Source organism: Eumetopias jubatus, unplaced genomic scaffold, assembly GCF_037043125.1.
Source record: "Eumetopias jubatus isolate StellerSeaLion01/CBP00866 unplaced genomic scaffold, mEumJub1_p1.0 scaffold_14, whole genome shotgun sequence".
NCBI lineage: Eukaryota > Metazoa > Chordata > Mammalia > Carnivora > Otariidae > Eumetopias > Eumetopias jubatus.
Genome location: NW_028274820.1, coordinates 103,522,741 through 103,546,213, shown reverse-complemented (window position 1 = coordinate 103,546,213; position 23,473 = coordinate 103,522,741). Strand labels below are relative to the sequence as shown.

The window sequence follows — 23,473 nt, the reverse complement described above, 5'->3', positions numbered from 1 at the left end:
TAGTCTGAATTCGTCTGCCCAATATCCAACTTCTGGTACTACAGATGTAATGAGACATACTACCTAACTCACAACAGTACAGCTTTCATTTTCCTTCAACACAAAATGTTCATAATGTTTAATGAAGTTCAAAATGTCTCTCTTTTTTAAAGATTTTATTTATTTGAGAGAGCACGCGCCCACAAGCATGAGCAAGGGGAGGGGCAGAGGGACAGGCAGCCTCCCTGCTAAGTATAGCTCCTGACTCAGGACCCTAAGATCATGACCTAAGCCAAAGCCAGACATTCAACTGACTGAGCCATCCAGGGGCCCCTAAAATGTCTATCCTTGAATGATAAGTATTTACCTTTCAGTACTTTCTGGCTATTTTCTCGTTGGTCTCTTCTACATTCCAAGTTGTCAAACAGCAAGCATCTGTTAGCTTTTTCCATAAAAGAGACACATGCATATTTTAAGTGAGCTACGGTCATGTGAGTACAAATGCTGACTTAACAACAGTGCCCTTCTCACAGACCCCTGTGAAATTACCAGGTGATGACAACACACACACACACACACACAATTCTGTTTCTCTTTCCTTACCTACCTGAAAGACTAGAAGAAAACACTGCCTCTAACATATTTCATAACTACAAGCAAGGAGATTACGGAATTAGGAAAGGTTCAGAGCAAATTCCAGACATCATATGCTTTCCTGGGAATAATCCTCTGACATCCCTCAGACATTTATAAATCTCCTCTCTACAACAAAATCAGAAAGAACATAAACACATGTAGTGTCTATATACTATATCTTAAATGCAGAGGAAAACCACATGGTAATGTTGATGGGAAAAAGCAGCAAATTTAATTAAACACTGAAGAAAAGGAAACTAAAAGGACAGCTAATAGGACAAAGCACGTAAACCAATCTTGGGACACCTGCTTGGTCGAAAGTTTGATCAGTCTCCAGACTGCAACTCCTGCAGGGGTGCAGAGAACAAATACGGAGTAACAATTTACAACCCCCACAATTATGAAAACTGTTATTTCTTGTTCCCCTCCTGCCCATAAAAAGGAGAATTAAACCCAAAGTATATCAGATGAAGAACAAATAGGTGAATAGGAAAAAGGATGGTTACTAGAAACAAGTGTTCTGAAATATCCAAATAACTAAGGGACTAAAATGGCTTTAAACACACCCAATATAAACAAGCATCTGTATACCCACAATCCACATGGCCTTCTACAGCCGGCTCTGTCCCAGGACCAAGGGGATATGAGCAGAGCTGACTCCCCCTAAACCACGGCTGCTGAGTGTGTTGCTGAGGGTGTTACTCTGCTCGCGTGTCAGGAGTCTCCAGGAGTGGACAGAGCTGAGAAAGTGGCTTACCTACACAAGTCAAGTATGCAAATCAAAACTAACAAAGAAAGAAAGTACTAGTCCCAAGTGTAAAACAGAGAGAAAAAAAAAAAAACAGGCTTCTTATCTTTTTTCCTCTTGATCTTAGAGAAATTAATTTGCTTTATAAACATGCAGCTAGGAAGGAAGGGGAGGAACTGAGATTTTGAATCCCAGTCATCTGATGTCAGACCTATGTCCTTAAGGATTTGGTTGTACCACCTGGCAAGAAGAGGCCAGTGATTTCCTGCTTGCCATCCTTTAAAAAAGAAGTCATCCAGTAACTTTTTTAAACAAAAATTTATGTTTCCCACAAGATTAAAGATATGGGGAACCCCTGCCCTTGGGGTTACCTACAATGACCGTATGTCCAGGTGTCTGTGATAAGTACGAGCTCCCCCTTGTTCTCCAAAAAAAGACCTCACTGGCACCCCAAGCACACTTCTGTTCCGGAGGTGAGTATGCCCTTCACCTGTGAGAGGCTTTCTGACTAGCCGTCCAGGGGAGACAGGGTAGGAACTACCTGTCCCAAGAGGGCTGGGCAGAGGCTCTGTCCCCTAGGTGCCCACTCTGCCTGAAATCCCTGCATTACAGAATCATTTCTTTCAGTATGAAAGCTTATCTTGTCTTCCATATTTTCTTATCTCAATGGATTTCAATCCAAATAGCAGCTGTATCTTTTTTCTAATCAAAATCTTTGGAACCCCAGCATAAATTATATAAACGTGATAAAAGACCATGTAATTCTTCATGTGAGAAAAGCATTTATCCTCAGCAGAATACAGAAAACTACTGCTAAAACTGGAAAGAGAGGGAGGATGGAGAGCAGGCAAGCAAACAAACTCACGCGAAGGAAAATGTTAGGATCTGTTATTCCATGGATTGATATGTTTTGTCAGTTTTCAAAGTTCTCAGCCATCTTCTCTTCAAATACTCCCCTACTCCCTTGTCCCCCCTCTCCTCCTAGGATTCCAATCAAACACACGTTGCACTTTGTCACTACATCCTATACAGTTTTTACGCTCTCTTCAGTGTTTCCCAGACTCTTCTCTCATAATTCATTCCAGCAAGTTTCTTCTGATCTTTCAGTTCATTACTTTCCTAATCTGCTATTAGTCCAATGAACCCTCAATTTTGGTTACTGTATTTAGATCTAGTATTTAGCTGTGTCTTTTTCAAATCTGTTCTGTCCCTTTGCCCTGATTCACTGCTGATATGTTTAAGTTCAGCTTTTATCTCCATAAACATCCTAAGCAATGTTTTATAGTCTCACTGTCTAAAGTGGCTGCTTCTGTTGCCTACCGCCTGTGTGGGTTCTTGCTCAGGTTGTCTCCTGGTGCACCTGAGCATACTGATTTGATTGTGTGGACACTATTTGAAAAATCATCTCAGAAACAACTTGAGACCTAAGATGTTACCTTCCCCTGGAGAGCGTCTTCACGTGCTCCTGTTAGGTACCTGCCATAGCCAGCAATCTGAGATAGGAGATATACTAAACTCCCTAAATGACACAGCAGAATTTCATTTCAGGCAAGCCCCGTACACTCCCAATCCACCTGTATTCCAGCCTACAGTCTTTCAAGATTCCAACTTTACCCATGGTCGGCTCAGCAGGACTCTCACCCATGGCAAATCCTGGACTCCAACTTCTATTCCTCTACCCCGTGAGTCTGTGGATACACTGCTCAGCTTTTCCAATGCTTTTCCATAACAGAGCAAATACCAGGGACAACAGCAACCCAAGCAAGGTGTTCACCTCTCTGGATTTCTAGTATCTCCCAAACCTTAATCCAGTAATTCTTTACTATCTTGTGAATTCTGATGCTTTTCAGCACTGACTGATTTCAACTAGGTCCTGCCAGTCTGCCATTACCAGAAGCATAAGGCCAGGGTCATTTTCTAAACTACTGCTTTTTTATTTCAAAGCGAACTGGCTAGGTATCACCAGAAAGAGAGTATCAGAAAATCATGCGACAGAATCTTGAGCATTTTTCGGAAAACTCATTTCTGAAGGCAATCTACCACCTCAAGAACAAGAGGTTTAGAAAGCTGACAAGCTTACTAATCAATTGGACAAATGGCCAATTTCTACCCCAGCTCATCCTGTTGGATCAAGCTGTGGGAAATCAACATAGCAGACACTGTCATTTGCACATCCTCTTGAGTCTTACCAGCCAGCACAGGTCTGACTTCCAACGGCCAGCATACTTAGAAAAGTATGCATCTCTGGCCCCTGGAGCCCATCTGCCCGTGTGCAGTGCAGGCCCAAAGGTATATGGGAATATGTACCTTCCTAAGGGCAGCCTTCAACAACAGGCAGGTAAAAATACCCCAACTCCCTTACACGCTTGCACTGGACACTAACTCTAACACCTGTATTCTATGCTGGCTCTCAGAGTTCCCCAGTATGAGTAAGCTTTAGGAGCCTACAGTGGAAAATGGCTTGAAATCCATACCCTTTCCTAGCTTCCTCTTCTATGTCTTTTACTTCTTCATTCTCCTACTGGTGTGTCCTGAGATTACCTCACAAATAAACAAGGTGAACTGAAATTTTTATCTCAGGATTCTGGAGAAACCCAAACTAATAAAATCAGGTTTCAAGAGAAAAGAAATAGCTTGACAAGTTCTTGTGTGTACTATTTTTTTACTTTTAAGTAGAAAATTTAATAAAGACAGGGCCTGTATAGCTTTTGTTGCCTATAAAATGCAAAATAATGCATAGAAAAAATTTTTCTGAATAGTTGCAAGGTATTTTTATAGTTGCAAGAAAAGAACTTTGAAAGTGATAAGCTTTTCTAAGGAAAACAAAAGCTATCGGGCAGTATAGCTTGAAATTGTTATTAATCAGGTGATAAATATGAAACATCAAATTTAGCCTGCATGATCAAATCTAGATACAATACCACAGTCCTGGATCTGTGCATATAGTTCACTGGAGATGGTAACAAGTCATAAACCCTAAGTTAAAAAAAAAAAAATGGAGCTTCCAGCTCCAACATGAGAAGAGCTTACAAGCCAACACTCATAACCTTACAAGAAAAAACTGGACAAACTGAAAATCAGTGATGCTTTTGGACCATCAGAGAACCAAGCTTACAGGGCAAACTGCCACTTGAAACCTAGAGACAGACAGCTGCTATCTTCTTCCCTGGAGCCGAAGCTCCTGGAGCCAGAAACTGGTGCTGCAGACTGTGTGACCTGGCGTGAGAGAGAGAAACTCTGGGAAAGCAGTTGGGGGTGGGGGGGGGGCTCCCATGCTTCTGTGGGCTTTACCTCTAGGAATCCTACCAGGTCCTCACCGTGAAGGTGGAGATACAGAAAGATCCCCTCTGACTCCGACCCGGGAAGAAAAGCGTAATCCTTGTGCAACACCCCAGAGCTGCCTCCAAGGCAAAGGCATTTGCATTTGCTCCAGGGGAAAAGACGCGGCCAGAGCTTTCTCCTAGTTGGGAAAGGGCACTCCTCCCATTCCAGCCCCTGCTGGCCTTCCAGTCAAACCTAAGAGGAAAAGATCAACAAAAGGTCACGGCCCAGGAAACAGGCTGGGAATTCTGCAGCTCGGGAGGGGAGGAGGTTGCAGGGGAAAAAAGCTACACCACTGGCAAACACTGGTGATGGTCGTATCTGCAGATGACAGAACTCTCACCGTCCCTCATACCTGACCACCACACCAACAGCCTCCGTATATAATAAAGGTGGGTTACAGCTGAAAGAGCTGCAAGACACAGATTCTCTGGGGAAGGGTACTCAGAAAATCCCAAAGTCATGAGCGCAGATAAAAACAAGGACACTGGAAGAATTTGAGGCCTCTGGCATCTGTACCTACAGCAAACATTAAACAGCCAAACCCCTAGCTAGATCACCATAAACCCACACACTAAAGGTCTATCACTTCAGTTCCTATTAACTGATACAACATGTCAGGTTTTCAACAAGGCATACCAAAAAGCAAGCGAAAGTAAGGTCTGAAGAGACAAAATAATCAAGAGAACCAGACTTAGATGACACAGATTTGGACATCATCAAACAGAATTTTAAAATATCTAGGGGCACCTGGGTGGCTCAGTCTGATAAGCGTCTGACTCTTGATTTTGGCTCAGGTCATGATCTCAGGGTCAGGAGATCTAGCCCACATTGGGCTCCACGCTGGGCATGGAGCCTGCTTAGGATTGTCTCCTTCCCTCTCCCTGCACTCCCCCACCCAACAAATAAGTAAATAATAAATTATCTATAATTAATATGTTAAGAACGCTAATGAAAAAAAAGACAACATGCAAGAACAAGTGAAAAATATTAATAGGGAGATGGAAACTCTAAGAATCCAAAGGCAGGGCTAAACAATCAAGAACACCGTAGCAGCAATGAAGACTGCCTTCCATGGGCTATCAGGAGCCTTTACACGGCTGAAGAAAAAAGCAGTGAGCCTGACTATAGGTCACTTCTCAAACGGAAACGCAAAGAGGAGAAAAATAGTACATCCAAGAACTGTGGGCAATTTCAGAAAGTATAACATATAAAGTATCGGATTATCAGAAGGAGAAGAAAGAAAAAAGGAAGCAGAAGAAATATCTGAAGTAACGACGGCCAAGAACTTTCCAAAATTAATGAGAACCCAAAGCAGAATAAATACCCCTCAAACTTTCACCTAGGTATACCATAATCAGAAACTCAAAAGACAAACAAAAATCTTAGCAGAAGCCACAGGGAAGAAAAAACTTTATCTACAGAGGAAAAAAAGGGTAAGAATTACAGTGGGATTTTCCTCAGAAATCATGCCAGCAAGAGATGGACTGAAACAGTTCCTGCACGAAACAAAAAATCCACCCACCTTAGAATTCCATGCCCACTGACATTACCCTTCAAAAGTTAGGAAGAAATATCTTCTTGAACAAAAACTGAGGAATTTATCACCGGTAGACCTGCCCTGCAAGAAATGTTAAAAGGAATTCTTCAAGCAGAAGGAAAATGACATAGGTAAGAAACCTGGATCTACATAAAGAACATCAGAGAAGAAAAAAATGAGAATCTTATTTTTCTTATTCTTGATTTAAAAGAAAATGTTCAAAGTAACATAAGTCACAATATACTGAGTGATCATAACATACTGGTAAGTGAATGACAACAACGTCACAGAAATGGGAGGGAAATATTGGGGTGCTCTTTACTAATAAGGTACTCCTACCACACGTGTAGCAATGTCCTGTTACGCGAAGGCAGATTCAAACTAGTTTAAAAATGTATATTGTAAACTCTAGGGCGACCACCAAAAACTTCTTTACAAGAAGTGTAACTGATATGCTATATGGAGGTAGAATAATGGTCCCCCAGCGATACCCACATCTCAGGAATTAAGGTTGCTAATCACCTGACCTTAAAACAGATTATTTTGGAATACCTGGGTGGACCCAGTGTAATCTCAGGATCCTTAAATGTGCAAAAGGGAGACAAAACAGGAGATCAGAATGATGCAACATAAGAGGCACTCCACTGCTGTTGGAGGCTTTCAAATTGGAGGAAGAGGGCCACAAGCCAATGACTGTGTGTGGTGTGCTGAGAAGCAGAGCTGGTGCACTGAATCAGGAATGAGGGGGCAGAACCTACCACACGGGAGGGGGGGGGCGGGGCCTGCAGGTCACTTCCTCAGCACCTGAGCTCCCACTCTGGAGACGTGAAACCCCCAGCATCCTTGGGATTGAAGGTCTGATTTCAATATACCCACACAAAGGAAGTAGAGTCACAAGATTTATCACTTAAAGCTCCCAGGAGCAGGGGGATAGAGAGTGCAAGGAGCTGGGGAAAGGGCAGTCCTCCAACCCAGGTTACCAGGGAGCAGGAGATAGAGAGCAGGGTAGCAAGCAGCTATTACTTCTAAGGTGGCTGGGGCAGAGGTCACTAACTTTTCCCAGATTCACTTGAAGTGGTTATTTTAAAAGGTGCCCTGGGAAAGACAAAGCAGTAACTTACTATGGCAGGCATCCTAAAAGCAAGTCCCTACCTAAATGTCCAGACTCTGGGTGTGAGTAGGATTATCATAAATGTAAAATGCCTAGGCAGCAACTCAGAAACACAAATTTTTCGCTAAAAGGTGCTTTTCTCAAAAGTTGTTTTTCTCATCACAATTAACCCTGTGATGCCTAGACATCAATCTTTAGGGAAAATCATAGGTACTATCTGGACAGCGGAGATATTAAAAGCCACTGGAATGGCTTTGGTCACCCAACGCATGAAACATCTAAACAAGCAAGAATCCCAATCAGCAGTATCAACAGACAAAAACTCAAAATCCTGTCCGTAACCATTCTCCCCAGTTGCTGGGGTCCAGCCAAGAAAATAAAAGCCCCTGGATAAAGGTTAAATTGGTATTTGATTAAACACCTTGGGTGAGATTATGGAATATTTGCACCCGTTCAGCCTTACTGATTTGTTGTTGTATGCCCCGTGCCGGCGACTAGCCTAGCCCATGTGAGGGACAGCGGCAGACCTACTCCCGGTGTCATGGGGATAAATACTACATACACTTTTGACATGAGGGGGCACAAAGAGAGGCAGGTCAGAGGTCCTGTTCGCTAATTAAGGGTGGTCCCAGGGAGATTAAAGTGCACTGGTATGAACGGACAGGACGGCCTGGAGGCCGGCATATGTCAGGGGGTGAAGGAAAGAGAAGTACAAAGATGTGTGATGGCTCCAGGGCACCGGACCCACAGCGGACACCAACTGCCTCATCAGGGAAGTGAAATAAGTTGGGGTTCCCCATGGATGGCTAGGCCATGAGGCCCAAAACTGTGGGGATTATGTTCCTTGGGATGAGGTGTAGGTCATGTTCATCTACGCGGTGGTGTTACCTGGGCAGATATGGAGGATTACAAAGGGCATGTCAGGGCTCCAGCCAGATGCCACACACTGCATTGCAAAGTGTCCTGCGTGGGAGCAGCTGAACCTCAGAGAGTGGCCAGGTAAGCTGCAGGGACATGTGAGGTGCCTTCTGTTGGGCAAATGGGACAGGGTCAATAATCAGCCGGTAGGCCACTAACTCCAGGAACAGTCTTTTTTGTTGAGCCTGGTAATGTGCCCAGCAATTACGGGGGCCTAAGAAATGAGCTCCAATTTCTGCCTACTGTATAAAAATATTAAGTTTACTGGAGGGCTTGAACAGGAAGATTATGGAGCCCTGAGTGGTGACCATGGGAAAGGGTCCTTTTGGGGTGGTACAGGGAAGTGACCCTGCAGCTGTGGTTCTGGAGGGTGTAGAGGGGAATGCTGTGGTGGTGGCAGTACCCGTAGCTGGTAAGGGGTCCTTGCAACCGAAATTAAATTCACTAACTCTCCGTAGGATGCAATGTGGGCCAGTCCAATGAGTAAAGCAAAGGAAAACAACTAAGTGTTTAAAGGGGTCCCCCAAAGGTTGTGAGACTCAACACATACCTAGGCCTTCCGAAGCTCAAAGGTGCAGTGGAGAGCAGCTTGGCAGTCAAAGTACCACCTCACATTAGAGCAGCAAGCCCTGCAGTAAGTAGAGCGTCCTGGGGTACACACACAGTTAGCTCTGCAAAATGTCATTTAATGGGATCGTCACAAGGAGTCAGTTCGGCACCCAAGTCCCAGGGAGTGCTTGCCATCATCAGCCACTGTCATCAGTCTCCTCAGGGTCATCTCTGCTCTACTGGAAGGCTGTGCAGGCAGCATTCAATATGAGATTGGGTCCTGCGATTCATGGGCTGGGGCACTGTCATCGCCAGCACTGGGCACAGGTGGGGGGAGCCATCCCTGAAGGGTGGCTCTCCCAGGTAGGGGAACTGAGGGGCAGGGGATCGAACAGGATCGCACAGATGTGGGATGCCCCGATTAAGGTTTGTTTGCAACATTGGGAGCATTTACTGGTATTACAAGTTTTCAATAAATTCTGGGGGGGTGGTCCCCAGAGGCACACCTCGCAAATGACTGGGTGGTGCTCTCCTGAGGCACAGGAGGTATCCACTTGTGAAGAGTAGAGGTTGGGGACACACATGAAGCCTTGTTTTAAAGAAAATTTAGTTGTATGTTCCCAATAATTTAATGTTTGGCCCTGCATCACCAGAGAGGAGTTAAGAACTGCATAAGCTTATCAGCCAATGAGTGTTGAAATTAGGGCAATATAATGGCCAGTGCCCAGACGACAGGATGTTGGTGGCCAATTGGGCAGGGCTGTGGGTCTTTAAACATTTGTGCCATTGGTCCCATTTAAGATAGAGGTCTTGAATCACCCAGCTAGGACCCACACCTGGTGGCATTTGGGGCACTGTCCTCCCACTCTGGAGTGGAAATGCTATCTAATTATGAGAAAAACATCAGACAAATCCCAAGTGACAGACATTTTACAAGATACCTGACAAGTATTCTCAAAACTGTCAAGGTCATCAAAAACAAGGGAAGTCTGAGAAACTGTCAGAGCCAAGAAGAGCCTAAGGAGACAAGATGACTAAATGCAATGTGGTATCCTGGATGGGACCCTTCGTTTTTACCCAATGCCCTTAGAACAGGGGGGAAAAAAAAGAAAGAAAGAAACTAAGGAAATATGAATAAATCCTGGATGTTAGTTAATAATAATGTATCAGTATTGGTTCATTAATTGTGATAAATATACCACACTAATGCAAGTTGTTAATAATAGGAGAAACTTGGCATGGGATATAAAAGAACTCTCAGTACTACTTTGCTATTTTCTATAAATCTAAAACTATTCTAAATAAAATTTATTTTAAAAAGAGACTAGAGGAGTGCCTAGGTGGATCAGATGGTTAAGCGTCCGACTCTTGGTTTCAGCTCAGGTCATGATCTCAGGGTTGTGAGACTGAGCCCCGTGTAGGACTCCACACTCAGTGGGGAGGTGGCTTGAGATTCTCTCTCTCCCTCTGCCCTGCCCCCCGCCCCCCACTCATGCCCATGCACACACACATTCTCTCTAGAATGAATAAAATCTTAAAAAAAAAAACAAGAAAGACTAGAAGTCAGAATGACCTTATTTTATACAGCTAAAATAATCTAATCCTATGATACCTGAGATTTGCTTCCAATTAACCAATAGGAGGTAAGACAGGTGGGGTTACAGATGAAAAAAAGACTGTATGAAAAACCTGAAGAAAATTTCTTTTAGAAGCTGATATTTAAATTTGGTTTTAAAAAATAAGACTTCAATGGCCAAATACTGAAATATTTTGAGGAGAAAGTTCAAGTCTTGGAAAACTGCAACATGTATTTGTTTTCAGTTTTCCAAACAGAATGGCAAGTAGAACGACTGGCTATAATGAATAGATTGGCTGGTTAAGACTAGGGGGCGCCTGGGTGGCTCGGTCGTTAAGCGTCTGCCTTCGGCTCAGGTCATGTTCCCGGGGTCCTGGGATGGAGCCCCCGTATCAGGCTCCCTGCTCGGCGGGAGGTCTGCTTCTCCCTCTCCCACTCCCCCTGCTTATGTTCCCTCTCTCACTGTGTCTTTCTCTGTCAAATAAATAACATCTTAAAAAAAAAAAAAAAAGACTAGTGGAAGGTAATTAATTACTTCTGAGGGCAGGCTGGGGCTCTGACCCTGAGGATGAGAATTAACTTGTTCTGCATGCAAAAATAAGCTAACTAATGTCTTTAAGCAAATATATCTTGAGAGAAAATTCTAGCAGCAGTGTATTTGGGACAGAGGGGGAAAAATCTAGCTTGAAATTCAAATCTAAGCCTCAGAGCAATGTTAAAAATAAACACCAAAATTTTAGTTCAAGTTCCACAGAAATAATAGCAGAAGAGGGTTTACGTAATGGATTAGGGATCAAGCACTAAACCTCTGGGGACATGGACATTTAAAAATCTGGTGGAAAAGGAAGTACTAATAAAGGACATGAGAAGGATCACAAAATCGAGACCCTCAAGAGGGGGTACTGACCAGCGACATGAGGTGTCACAAAGATTTAGAGGTCAAGTCAGCAGGAGTTGAGGTAGGGCAATCAGATTTAGCCACAGCAAGGCATGAAGGTCTTAAAAAAGCAGTTTAAAAATGTGAAGGGTTTGTTAGTTCCTCAAAAAGTCCAACAGATATACCATATGATCCAACAATTCCACTCCTACATATATACCCCAAAGAATCAAAAAGATATATGTAACCTCATGCTCATAGCAGCACTATGCACAGTAGCCAAAAGGTGGAAACCCCCCAGTATGCCCCAGTGCCACTCAAGAGATGAACCAATAAACTGTGATATAGACAAAAAATGAAACTATTATTCAGCCACAAAAAGGAATGAACTCTAACAGATGCTCACCATGTATGAAATTTGGAAACAATACATGAAATAAGCCTGACACAATTAAGACAAATATTGTATGATTCCACTTGCATGAGGTATCTAGAGAGTCAAATTCAGAGAGACAGAAAGGGTCTGGGAGAAGGGGGAAATGGGGTTATTGCTTAATGGTTCCAGAGTTTCTGCTTGGAGTGATTAAAACGTTTTGGAAATAGTGGGATGGTGACACAATACTGTGAAAGTACTTAATGCAGGTGAACTGTGCACTTAAAAACGGTTAAAATGATAAATTTCATGTTGTATATATTTTACAATAAAAAAAGTTTAAAAAAGGAAAAAAAATGGAACCCAAATTGCAAGGAACAAACAGCACAGAAACTGTCAAGAGAAGATGTGAAAACTGTGGGTTACTCTTTCACCACCTTTAACTTGAAAAGCTCAACTGATACATACTGAGAGTGGAGAGAAGTTTTATTTTTCTTAAGGCAGAGTAGATTTCGACATACAAATTTCTGGATAAACGGGAAGAACAGAGTGGAGTAAAACAAACACACTTTAAAGTCCGGTCTAAACCTGTGATTTGGGGTAAGAGTGCACAGTAATACTATGAGAAGCACATTCAAAGTCGTAATTTCACCTTATATTTGGAAAACCGATCAACCAAACAGTTGCTTTCATAATACAAAGTAAAAAAGGAATGCTGACCCAAATCTTCTTTGATGGTAAAAATAAACGAAACTAGTCTATCATGAGCATATTAATATTCCTCAAAGGATGAAGTCTTTCAGAACTGGAGACAGGGACTTGGTATTTTCAGATTGATCCAACAGCCACGGAATTTAAGAACGTGGGAAATTATACAAGATAAACAACCCAATTTCTCCAACAAGTATATTGCAAGCAAAAATAAAGAGAAACTAGAGGCACATCAACCAAATGCCATGTGTAAGTACAAGTTGTTGAGCCTTCCCGGGAAATGCGAGTTGCCTGGATATTGTGGCGGCGGAGGGAGGGGAGGGGAGGGAAGGGAGGGGGGAGCGGGGGGGGAGTGGGGGGGAGGGGGGAGGGGGGAGCGGGGGGGGAGGGGGGAGGGCCGGGGGAGGGTGCATCATTCACTCCTCTCTAGCGTTCACGTTGGACATCCTCCGTTACCATTTCTGCCGCACCACTTTCTTCTCTTGGAAGACCGAGCCGCAGGGCTCCGGCCCTCGTTCCCGAAAACACAGGCGGGAGACCCGGGCCCACGGCTCCGCGACCTCCGCCGAAGCCCCCGCCCACATGGGCGCGCCGGACCCCGCAGGCGGTTCCTCCGTCAACACCCAGTCACCGGGGGGCCGTGCTTGCGCGGCCTGACACTGCAGCCGGCCGCCAGCAGCGCCAGGCTCCGGGCGCAGCCGTCAGCCCTCGGGGTCTCGGGGCCGCGCGCCGGAGCCGCTCGCTGGAGGCACTGAGGGGACGACGGAGGCCGCGCAGGCTCAGACGCCGCCGCGCCAGACCGCGCGCTACTCACCCCGACGCCGGCAGCGCAGGATCCCGGCGCTCTGGGACTCGGGCCGTGGCATCTTCCCTCCCGCCACAGTCCGGGTCCGAGCCGCATTAGCCAGAACCGGCGGAGCCGCTTGGGAAGAAACGCTGCACCCGCGCAGTCTCGGACCGAGCGCGCGTGCCCTTAGGGTCACGTGAAAGAAGGCCCCGCCCCCCGCGCGCCGATGACGTCACCGTCCGCGCCGGGCGTGGGCGCCCCGCGGCGCCGGCGGGGTCCTGCGTGCTCGAGAGGCTACCGGCTCGGCGGTGGCCCGGAAGGTCTGGGACCGGCGGCTTGGGGTTTTTCCTCGTATAAAAAAGGCCTCCTTAAGGACAAGCGGGCTTGTACATATTGAAAGATGTGCAACTTCAGCTTTGCCCAAAGAAATGTGGGTTCAAGTATGAAGGCTTTGCGGTGTACCTCTCAGAGAAGCCGTGGAAAAAGCTCACGCCGGTGGTCAGGTGCAGAAGTGAGGCAGCCTGAGGAACAGCGGCCACAGCAAGCCGCGTCAGTGTCACCTGGGGGCTGGTTAGAACTGCTGAATCGCAAGCCCCTTGCCACACCTACCTAGTAATCGAAATCTGCGTTCTAACAGGAGCTGCAGGAGATTCACACGCAAACTGAAGTTTGAAATCCCTGTGCTAGGGAACAAGTCAGTGCCTGAGCTGCCACTACACCTGCTCCGACCCTTGATAGCGTCGGATATTTAAATGTTGGCCTTCTGGAACGGAATTTTTTTCTAGCCGTTATTTTAAACGGGTTTATATGCTATTCCATCAAATTAATGTATAATGGTATAATTCTAGCCATTGAGGTTTGGGTTAGCTCCAGTTTTACTGTTAAACGAAGAATGACTAAAATGCTCTTTGCAGCCTAACGTTGTGGTTAAGCCCAGAGTCTGAGACTGGGCTGATTCTGCTACTATATGGGCTGTGTTAGTTTGTCCCCAGATAACGTTACCAGATGAAATACAGGATGGCCTGAAATTTGAATTTCAGAGAAACAAAGAACAGTTTTGTGGTATAAGTATGTTCCGTGGAATATGTGAAATATACTTCTAACAAAACATTGCTTATTTAAAATACAAATTTCAAAGACAGAGCATCCTGTATTTTTGTTTGCTAAAACTGGCAACCCCAACCCGGGACAAATTCTAACTTTGGTTTTCCATCTATGAAATGGCAATAACAGTAGGGCCTATTTTATGTGTGGTTGAACTGAGAGTACTTACCACTGTGTATGGAACATAATGGGAGCTCAGTTTCATGCTGTTGTGTCTTAGGCTACATTCCAAGAAGTATGCTTTAATTAGAGAACTCCCAGGCTTACTTTAAGGCTTGTCTGAACATTTGGTCATACCAAAAACTGTGTTTTGAGAATAGCTTTGAGTGGGTTAACAGATACTTCTCAACTAGCTCCACAATAGAAATCAGATTTTTAAGTTGCCACATATGAAACAGAAAATTGCCACCTATAGGCTAATACGGATTTCCTTTCAATCACACCAATACTTGGATGTTTATTCTGATTTCTGTTCCAGAGTCAATATTCAAAAGAAGTTGTTTAAGGAACATACTAGATCATTTCTAAGACTTAACTCACATTGTTATCTGGTACCTGAACCAACATTCACATTAAATAACCAAGACCAAAGGGACGCCTGGGTGGCTCATAGTCTGTTGAGTGCCTGACCTCTGGATTCAGCTCAGGTCATGATCTCAGGGTCTAGATCGAGCCCTGTGTCGGCCTCCCTGCTCTGCGGGGAGTCTGCTTCAGATTCTCTCCCTCTCCCTCTGCCCGTCTCCTCCAGGCCCTCTACCCCCATGCCCGCACGTGTGCCCTCTCTCTCTCTAAGGAGAGAAAAAAAAAGAAAACGGAAGACCTAATATTAGGCTTCATGGCTCTAAGAACATTTGTCTTTTTGTTTTGGCAAAGCTGATATTTACAACATCCTCCTTTATGCTTACCAAAGAAAAAATTATTCTCAGATTTCAAAACTAGAAAAAAGTTATTTCAAAATGATGGTTTATTTATACTAGAATTCTTTTTTCCTTCTGCTACAGATTTCTATTTTGTATTTTACACTAGTTTTAAGATTCATGGGTTTATTATAATCATTTTTTATTACTTTCTAGAAGCAGGTAAGGTATAAATATGGTCCAAGAATATAATCATAATGTGGTGCTTATTTTGTGTTGCCAGATTGACTTTTTAAAGGGTCAATCAAGTTACCCTGGCCACCTGTAATATATAAGCCTGGGTTTTCCCCATGTCGTTATAGAGTATTTTGCTAAATACATAAATCTAACAATAGATTCTATAGAGTATTTTACTAAATACATATGTATAAGGAGATTAGATAAACTCCCCATGAAGGGAGGGATGTTTTCCTGTTGCCTCGTCTGCTGCGTCCCAGCACCAAGAAGGATATCTGGCCCCGGAGGACCACTCAATTGTTGACTGAGTGAGCATAATAGATAAGTTGTCTCCTTCTGTAAAAACCAGCTTGTGTGCTAGGTTTAGTGATCCTACCCCAAGTCTCCCCCATTCCTTTTATTCCTTTCAATGTGTTCTTTCCCTCATTTTCTCTGTGACTTAAATATATGCCCCCTTTCTAGCCACCTCCACCAGGGTGAACACAACAGCCATCCCTCTAACCCAAAAGAAGTACTTTAGACATTTGGAAGTATGTTCACACAGGGTAGATAGGGAACTTAGCTACTTCTTCCCCAGTCCCAGCTAAACAGTTCTTAGCCAGAACATAGATTAACTACAGAGCACACAATCCAAGAAGTATCAGGAGGGCTGTAGGCCAGAGCCATAGGAGGGGAGAAATATGAACAAGGCAAAATCAGAAGCAGGGAAGAAGGACTGTCTCCAAGTGACAAAAGGACTGACAGGCGCAAACTGGAAGACTGGCCTAGAGAACTGGACTGGAACACCACGGCAAGTGGATGGGACATCAGAAGCTCGGGAACCCAACCAAGCAAGGAATCAGCACCCAAATCTACACTGGCAGGAAGAGAGGAGCTCAATACAGTTGAGCCTCAGTTGGTATGGACCAACCAAGGCTCTCTGTGAACGTCTTAGAAGGCCACCAGTCCAGGTCACCTGCCTGGAGTGGAATGGAGTTGACAAAGGCTCCAAGAGTGGAGCATTCCCTGTGGTCTAACGGGACCAAGTGAGTCTGGCAAATAACGAAGAGAATACACTCTACCTTGCTCAATTGTATGATAGCCTTAACTGTGTGACTGTGTGTATTTCTAATGTTCAAGGTTTTGCCGCCCCAGAAATTTAGTGGCATGCGTAACAAAGTGTTAAGAACTATTGTTAAAAGAAGACAGAAAGGCACTCTTGTTCTAGAGCGCTCTGGTTGTATTTCTTACTGCATGTCACATAATTTCATGATGTTCCAAACTTGCACTCTTCTCTGTGTTGAAGACCTAGGGGGATTTTTAGCCCTTCGTTAATGAAAATGATTTGTTTCCTTTTCATTGGCGGCCCTTAAGATGTCTCCAGTTCTGGGAAGACATTTTCCAAATACCACTGAAATGATTTGCAACCCAATCGTTTCCTCAATTCAACACGCTCACTAATGTTTCCGTAGGCAACAGATTTCAGACCAGGTTGTCGTAAAAAAAACTGCTCCTAAAAGGAAAGAGAGAGTCATTTCATTAAACCAGACAAGTCATATCTAACATAGCAGTATATATTCCCATCACCTGAACTAAAAAAATAAAAACAGAAGACCTTCCGATTCCATCCATGGAGTGAGGGCAGAGACACACGTGGTACCTGGGATTCACCCGCCCCACACGTATTCACAGTATGTTCTGTGACAAACTACGGCGAGATGATGTAGAGGGGTCCAGGAAGGGAACCAGGGATCCAGGTCCTGCTTCTTAGGAGCCCAAGAATCCCAGACACCTGTTGTGATATATCCCCTTTCTCCTGCTCTTTCAATACTCAAGGACAAAACCCTCACTCCCTGGTCCCAGTCAACACTCCCATGGTTTCAGAAATGGGAGATGGGGTAGTGGCTAACGGCAAATTGACTCTGGGAGAAGACAGCCTGTGTTCACATTCTTGCTCTGTTGTTTATTATGTGGCCTCTGCCCCTACCCTCATGAGGTTGTCGTGAGGACTGAACCCTCTATCTAATACCTGCAGAGAGCACTGGGGAGAAAAGGCTGGCATATGGTGTCATGTCAGCACTGGCCATTATTATCACCACCCCTGGTCTGTCTGTTATATGCTCTGATTTAAGACAGTATTAAGTACGAATGTCTAATGGATTCAGTCTGCCCCATATTAAAAGAGATATTCTAAATAGACTGAAGCCTTGTATTTTCATCTGAGTTTCCCAGTGCCCAGAATATAGTACAGTAATATTGTTGAACAAGAGAAGGAACTTGCTTCTCCAAGCAAGTGTATTATGGGCATGCCATGTTGGATTCTCCCTGGGACACTTGACCATTGTAGGTCTTTGCCATCATATCTTGCCACTCCTAGTTCCCAGGGCAGGTCGACGCAGGGGATGGGCCTGAGGGTGGGAGAGGGGTATTGCCGTTTGGGAGCAAAGGCAGAGAGGACCCTAGACAACATTTTGTGCGAAGCCCTCTCTTGTCTGATGTCATTCACTACAGTTTCCAGTGTGCCGGCTCATACGTCCATTGATTTTATGCCAAACAGTATGCTTTTTAGGTTAGATGGACCTTTTTGTCACTATATCCTCTGTGAAATTCAGTAAACTGCTCAGTCCTAGATGTGTTCAAGTCAACTGCTTAAGTCTGTGGCCAGAATTCACAGAAAAAAAATCAACAAACATGAAAATAAGCTCAAGATCTCTCATAAATAAATGCAATATAAAACAATAATAATTTCCAAACTACCAGATTAGAATATAAAGTTTAATTAAAATCAGGGTTGGAAAAGTTGTGGGGAGACAGGCATTTATGTATTTGGTGATAGTGATGGTAGTTTGGACATTAACCATCAGGATATAAAATGCACCTCTCATGGCCCAGCAAGTCCATGTTTTGAGATTTACTCCCGAGATATATCTGCACAAATGTACAAAAAGATAGTGTGAAGGATGTGCATTGAGGCAAATATTAAGGATTAATAAAAAGCTGAGATAATCAGAATGTTTATCTGTAGGGGGCTATTTATTAATGGGATCAATTTTAGGAGATCCATTCAAAGGAAATATTTAAAAGAATGATATGTTTATATGTTCAGATTTTAAAGGACTTTGAAAGTATGTTTTTAAAATATACTAACAGGTAGGGGCACCTGGGTGGCAGTCAAGTTAAGCATCTACCTTCAGCTCAGGTCATAATCCCAGGGTCTGAGGACTGAGTCCCTTATCAGGTTCCCTGCTCAGCAGGGAGTTGGCTCTCCCTCTCTCTCTGCCCCTCCCTCCCCTCCACTCAGGCTCTCTCTCTCTCTCTCTCTCTCTCTCTCTCATAAATAAACAAATAAACAAATAAATAAATAAATATGATTTTAAAAATAAAATATGCTAACAGGTAGAAAAATTGCAGAACAAAATACTGTATGAATCTAGTTATGTAAAAGGATATATATTTGTTTTTAAATGTGTGTTAACAAGAAACTATTAGTCTTACTAATTTTAGTGATTTAGTGATTGCTAATTTAATGTTACTTCTGAGGGGTCGAACTATGGTCTGAGAAAGCTTGCTTTTCACTTAGTACTCTTTCAATACTGTATGACTTTTAAACATGAGTATGTTTTACCTTTTAAAAAAGAATTTCTTTTAAAAATTGGGAACTATAATAAGCATACAAAAAGTACATAAAATTAAATGTGCAACTTAATGAATTGCTGAAAAATCAATCCCCGTCATATTGACTAGGTCAAGAAATAGAACATAAATGGCATCCCCGAAGCCCCCTGCCTTTCCTGTCTTGAGCATAGGCTTTCCCTTGGTTTTAAATGCTATCTTGATTATGTATTCATGTCTTTGCTTTTCTTTTTAGCTTTGATTATCTAACTGTGCACCCATAAATTACATGGCTTAATTTTACCCATTTTTAACTTAATAGGAAATGGAATAAATCAGTATATACTCTATTGTGTTTGGCTGCTTTTGTTCACCATTATGTCTTTAAGGTGTACTGTACGGTTGTATGTGTATCTACAGTTGGTTAATTTTCATGGCTGTATAGAATTATATCAATTAAATATGTCACATTTATCCATTCTACTCTTGATGAACAGTTGGGTTGTATTTAGTGTTGGCTAACACCAACAATGCTGTTTGTAAACGTTCTTGTTCATGTGTTCTTGCTGCACAAAAGCATGCCTTTCTGGGGTGTACGCACAGAATGAATTGCTGGATCACGGGATATTCATGATCTTTACTTGATTTTGCCAAACTGTCTTCCAAAGTGAGTTTGTAATAATGAATACTCCCACATGCGGTGTCTGAGACTTCCTGTTTGCCAATACTTGGTCCTATCAGGCTTTAAACATTTTGGCCAATCTCAGTGGCTATGTAGAAATATCTCATTGAGGTTTTAATTCACATTGCCTTGATTACTAGAGAAAGAGTATTATTACTTTTATAATTTAAAATAATAAAGAAATATTAGATTAAGACCAGAACACAGAATATCATAAAGAGATTCTTACATATTTCTCCCCATGTATCTGAAATGAGGTCTTGCTGGGGTTACCGCCGTATTGGTTTGTGCATGGATCCTGGAGGGACAACTTTCAAATGAGGCCACAGCTACATGTTCTCTGTCTGTGCACTCTTTTAGGTCTTGGCTAGGGACTGAAGCCTTGGGGAGGTGCACAGGTGAAGGGGCAAGGCTTTGAGAGAGAAATCTTTGTCGGTAGAAAAGAGATAGTGGAGGTTCTTGCGCGGTCTCCAGATCACAGCAGCTGCATCCCTTGAGAACTTGGTAGTAGAGGAAGAGAATTTAAAGAGTTGCCTGTGGGGAGGGGAGCAGGGAGAGGTGTTTGCTTCAGAGGGGCAATCCTTAGGGGGAAAAACAGATCTGGGCCAAACAAACAAAACAAAACAAACTTCCTATGGTGGTTGATTTACTTCTGAGAAACTTGAGCTTCCCTAGAAATTAAAATAAAAAGTGTAGTAGGTTAGAATGAACCAATTGAGAATAGGGTCTGGGGAACGTAGATGAGTGGCTGAAGGCTAATTTAAGGAAAATAGAGAAAAAAAAACCCAAAACTTGTTATCTAGAAAGGTAGTAGCAGGTTTCTTTTAGAGCAAGTCCCATTCTGTACTCTTGCTTTTCTTTCCAAATCAGAGACACTTCCTTTACCTTGTATTCATCCAGCCAAACATGCACCAATCTGAGATTGTTATATGTCACGGCTTTTACAAGCCCAGGTTGATTTGGAAAGTGCGGCTTATTGACGTGTCCCACTCGAGAGCAGGGGAGGATAAAGAGCCGGCCTCCACACATCCAGATCTAGACAAAACCAGAAAACATTAATGTATGTTTGCTAATACAAGGCAACGGCAGAATATTTTTTTTTTTTACAAACATAGGAATAGCTAACATTTCTTAAGTTGTTCATTTAATCCTCACAACAACCCTGTAATGGAGATAGTGTGATTATCCCCACTTTACAGATAAAGAAACTAGTACATACGTTGGTTAAGAAACTTGCCCAGTGACAGAGAACGCAGGGTTTAAGCTCAGGAAGTTTGGTCTCAGAGCCAGCTCTCCAAATACCAAGTGATTCTGTCTCCCTCGTATGTGACCAGTTCTTTGGGGTTTTTTTGTTTATTTGTTTTTAAAAAGATTTTAAGTATTTATTTGACACAGAGAGAGACCTAGAGAGAGCGCGTGCACAAGCAAGGGGCGTGGCAGGCAGAGAGGGAGAAGCAGGCTCCCGGCTGAGCAGGGAGCCAGAAGCGGGGCTCGATCCCAGGACCCTAGGATCATGACCTACGCCGAAGGCAGACACTTAACCAACTGAGACACCCAGGCGCCCCATATGTGACCAATTCTGATGCTGACTGTGTATGAAAAATGGCAAGATATTTTGTCTTCAAATATTCTCAAACGATATTCTGAGCGTGACTAAGTATTGCTGGATGTCAGCAGGGAACAAAAGAAATATTGATCAGGGCTAAATTCAATGAGTCCTCTTTTTTGTACTTAAAACACTTTATAACACTTATTTTTTAAATTTTTTATTGTTATGTTAATCACCACACATTATATAACACTTATTTTTAATAGCTTTTTTACTACACAAAATACGCCCATTGAAAAATCAACAAATGTGAAAAGTACACAGAAGAAAATAAAAATCACTTCTATTCCTGATAGTCTGTTAGTCAATATTAATCCAGGTCTGTGTGTATACACACATATGTACACAACATTGGGATAACTTGTGGGTTTTTTTCATTTAATGGTATGTGAAGTTATTTTACAAGTTTTGTATTATTCAGATATTTTGGTAGTTTCCAGTTTTTAGTATTATAAATAATAACACAAAGAATGTGCTTATAGGATAAGTCTTGTGCACACACTTACATATTTCACAGTATACTTGCCATGACTTTTTTGTTTACTCTAATTCTGTGATTCTTGCATTGTCCCCAAACTAGCAGCATCATACCACTCAGAAACTTCAAAATGCAAAAGCCTTGGGCCCACCCAGACCTACTGCACCAGGGACTGTGGGGCTGGGCCCAGAAATCTGTATTTTAACCCGCTCCTCAGGTGATTCCGATGCTCGCTAAAATGAAAATCACTGTTCTGACTGGTCAAGACCATATAGCCCAGTTTTATAGACAATTTCTTATAAAATCCACCTAATCATTTAGGAAACAGTAATAGGAAATAAGGCTTTCACTGAACACAACACTCACATTGTTTATAAGAACAATACTTAGGGTGAAGTATATCCCTCAGGTAGTCAGAAGGGATGATGTTTAAGAAGATGCATCTTCTGACATAACATGAGACCTAATGACCCATGCAACTAACCTCTAGATTTCTTCAGAAATAACCAGAAAAAGCCCCTCAGAATGTCTAGAAAAATATCTATGGAATTCCTTTTCCCTTAGAAGAACCGTTAGATCAGAATTCCAAAGCATTAGGTTCTTTTATCAGATCAGCCACATGCTTATGATCAGACACATCCTCTCTGGATCTCACTTTTTTTTAAAGATTTTATTTATTTATTTGAGAGAGAGAAAGTACACAAGTGGGGGGATGGGGAGAGGAGCAGAGGCAGAGGGAGAAGCAGACTCCCCGCCGAGCAGGGAGCCCGATGTGGGGATCGATCCCAGGACTCCGAGATCATGACATGAGCCAAAGGCAGACGCTTAACCAACTAAGCCACCCAGGCGCCCCTGGATCTCATTTTCATCTGAAATTGAGAACTACATAGTTGTTCACTTAAGCTACTGTTTGGGGGCGCTTTGTTATATAGCAAAAGCTAACTGGTACTAGCTATCTATAATGTTTTATTCTCTTTTTTTTAAAGTGAGAACTTAAGGAAATTTGGAAGATCATTAATATCTGTTTAATAATTAGACTGGAGAAAATCACTGTTTGTTATGTTTGAAATGTTTCTTGATTAGAAAAGAAATCCGGCATACAGAATAGAAAACAAAAGTAATCAAAGTGATGAAAGAGGTACAAGAGAAAAATTTTATCAAAAAACTTCCTCGGGGCGCCTGAGTGGCTCAGTCGTTAAGCGTCTGCCTTCGGCTCAGATCATGATCCCAGGGTTCTGGGATCGAGCCCCGCATCGGGCTCCCTGCTCTGCGGGAAGCCTGCTTCTCCCTCTCCCACTCCCCCTGCTTGTGTTCCCTCTGTCAAATAAACAAACAAATAAATAAATAATCTTAAAAAAAAAACTTTCTAAAAAACCATGGGGTGCCTGGGTGGTGCAGTCCATTGAGCACGTCTGACTTTTGGTTTCAGCTCAGGTCATGATCCCGGGGTCATGGAATTGAGTCCTATGTTGAACTCCCTGACTGGAGTCTGCTTGGAATTCAATCTCTCCCTCTGGCCCTCCCTCCCCACTTCTGGAAGAAAGAAAAAAATAAATCTTTAAAAAAAGATATCAAATCGAAGGAAGGTAAAGCAATTTAGCCTAATCTTCAAAGGGCTCATGTGTTTGTTCTTTTACTCTTGATTCATTCTCAGGAGGGACATGATCCATCTGAACATACATTTTGCTGGGCTCACTGTCCATGTAGATGATGGTCAGCTTGCTTCCTCAGATATTCTGCTGGAAGTTGTCCATCCAGCTCCTAGATTCTACTGTTATTATTATTATTA

At 43.0% G+C, this 23,473-nt stretch overlaps 2 protein-coding genes across 3 annotated transcripts in view; both read right to left on the bottom strand.

The window, feature by feature from the left end:
- The window catches only part of GALNT11 (polypeptide N-acetylgalactosaminyltransferase 11), a 61,979-nt gene extending 48,663 nt beyond the window's left edge, over positions 1-13,316 (bottom strand). Inside the window, exon 1 of one of the 2 annotated variants that reach the window (XM_028089262.2) lies at positions 13,154-13,316. The gene's annotated coding sequence lies outside the window, so the exon portion shown is untranslated. Of the gene's footprint in view, positions 1-12,795; positions 13,034-13,153 lie in introns of those variants that run through there. The other variant, XM_028089268.2, reaches the window with a different exon arrangement.
- A 3,228-nt stretch (positions 13,317-16,544) lies between these two features.
- Positions 16,545-23,473, bottom strand: part of GALNTL5 (polypeptide N-acetylgalactosaminyltransferase like 5) — a 54,314-nt gene continuing 47,385 nt past the window's right edge. Inside the window, exons 7-8 of the mRNA XM_028089237.2 lie at positions 20,483-20,632; positions 16,545-16,816 (exon numbers count right to left, since the gene is read on the bottom strand). Coding sequence (XP_027945038.1) covers positions 16,673-16,816; positions 20,483-20,632 — 294 coding nt within the window. The 3' untranslated portion in view covers positions 16,545-16,672. The remainder of the gene's footprint in view (positions 16,817-20,482; positions 20,633-23,473) is intronic.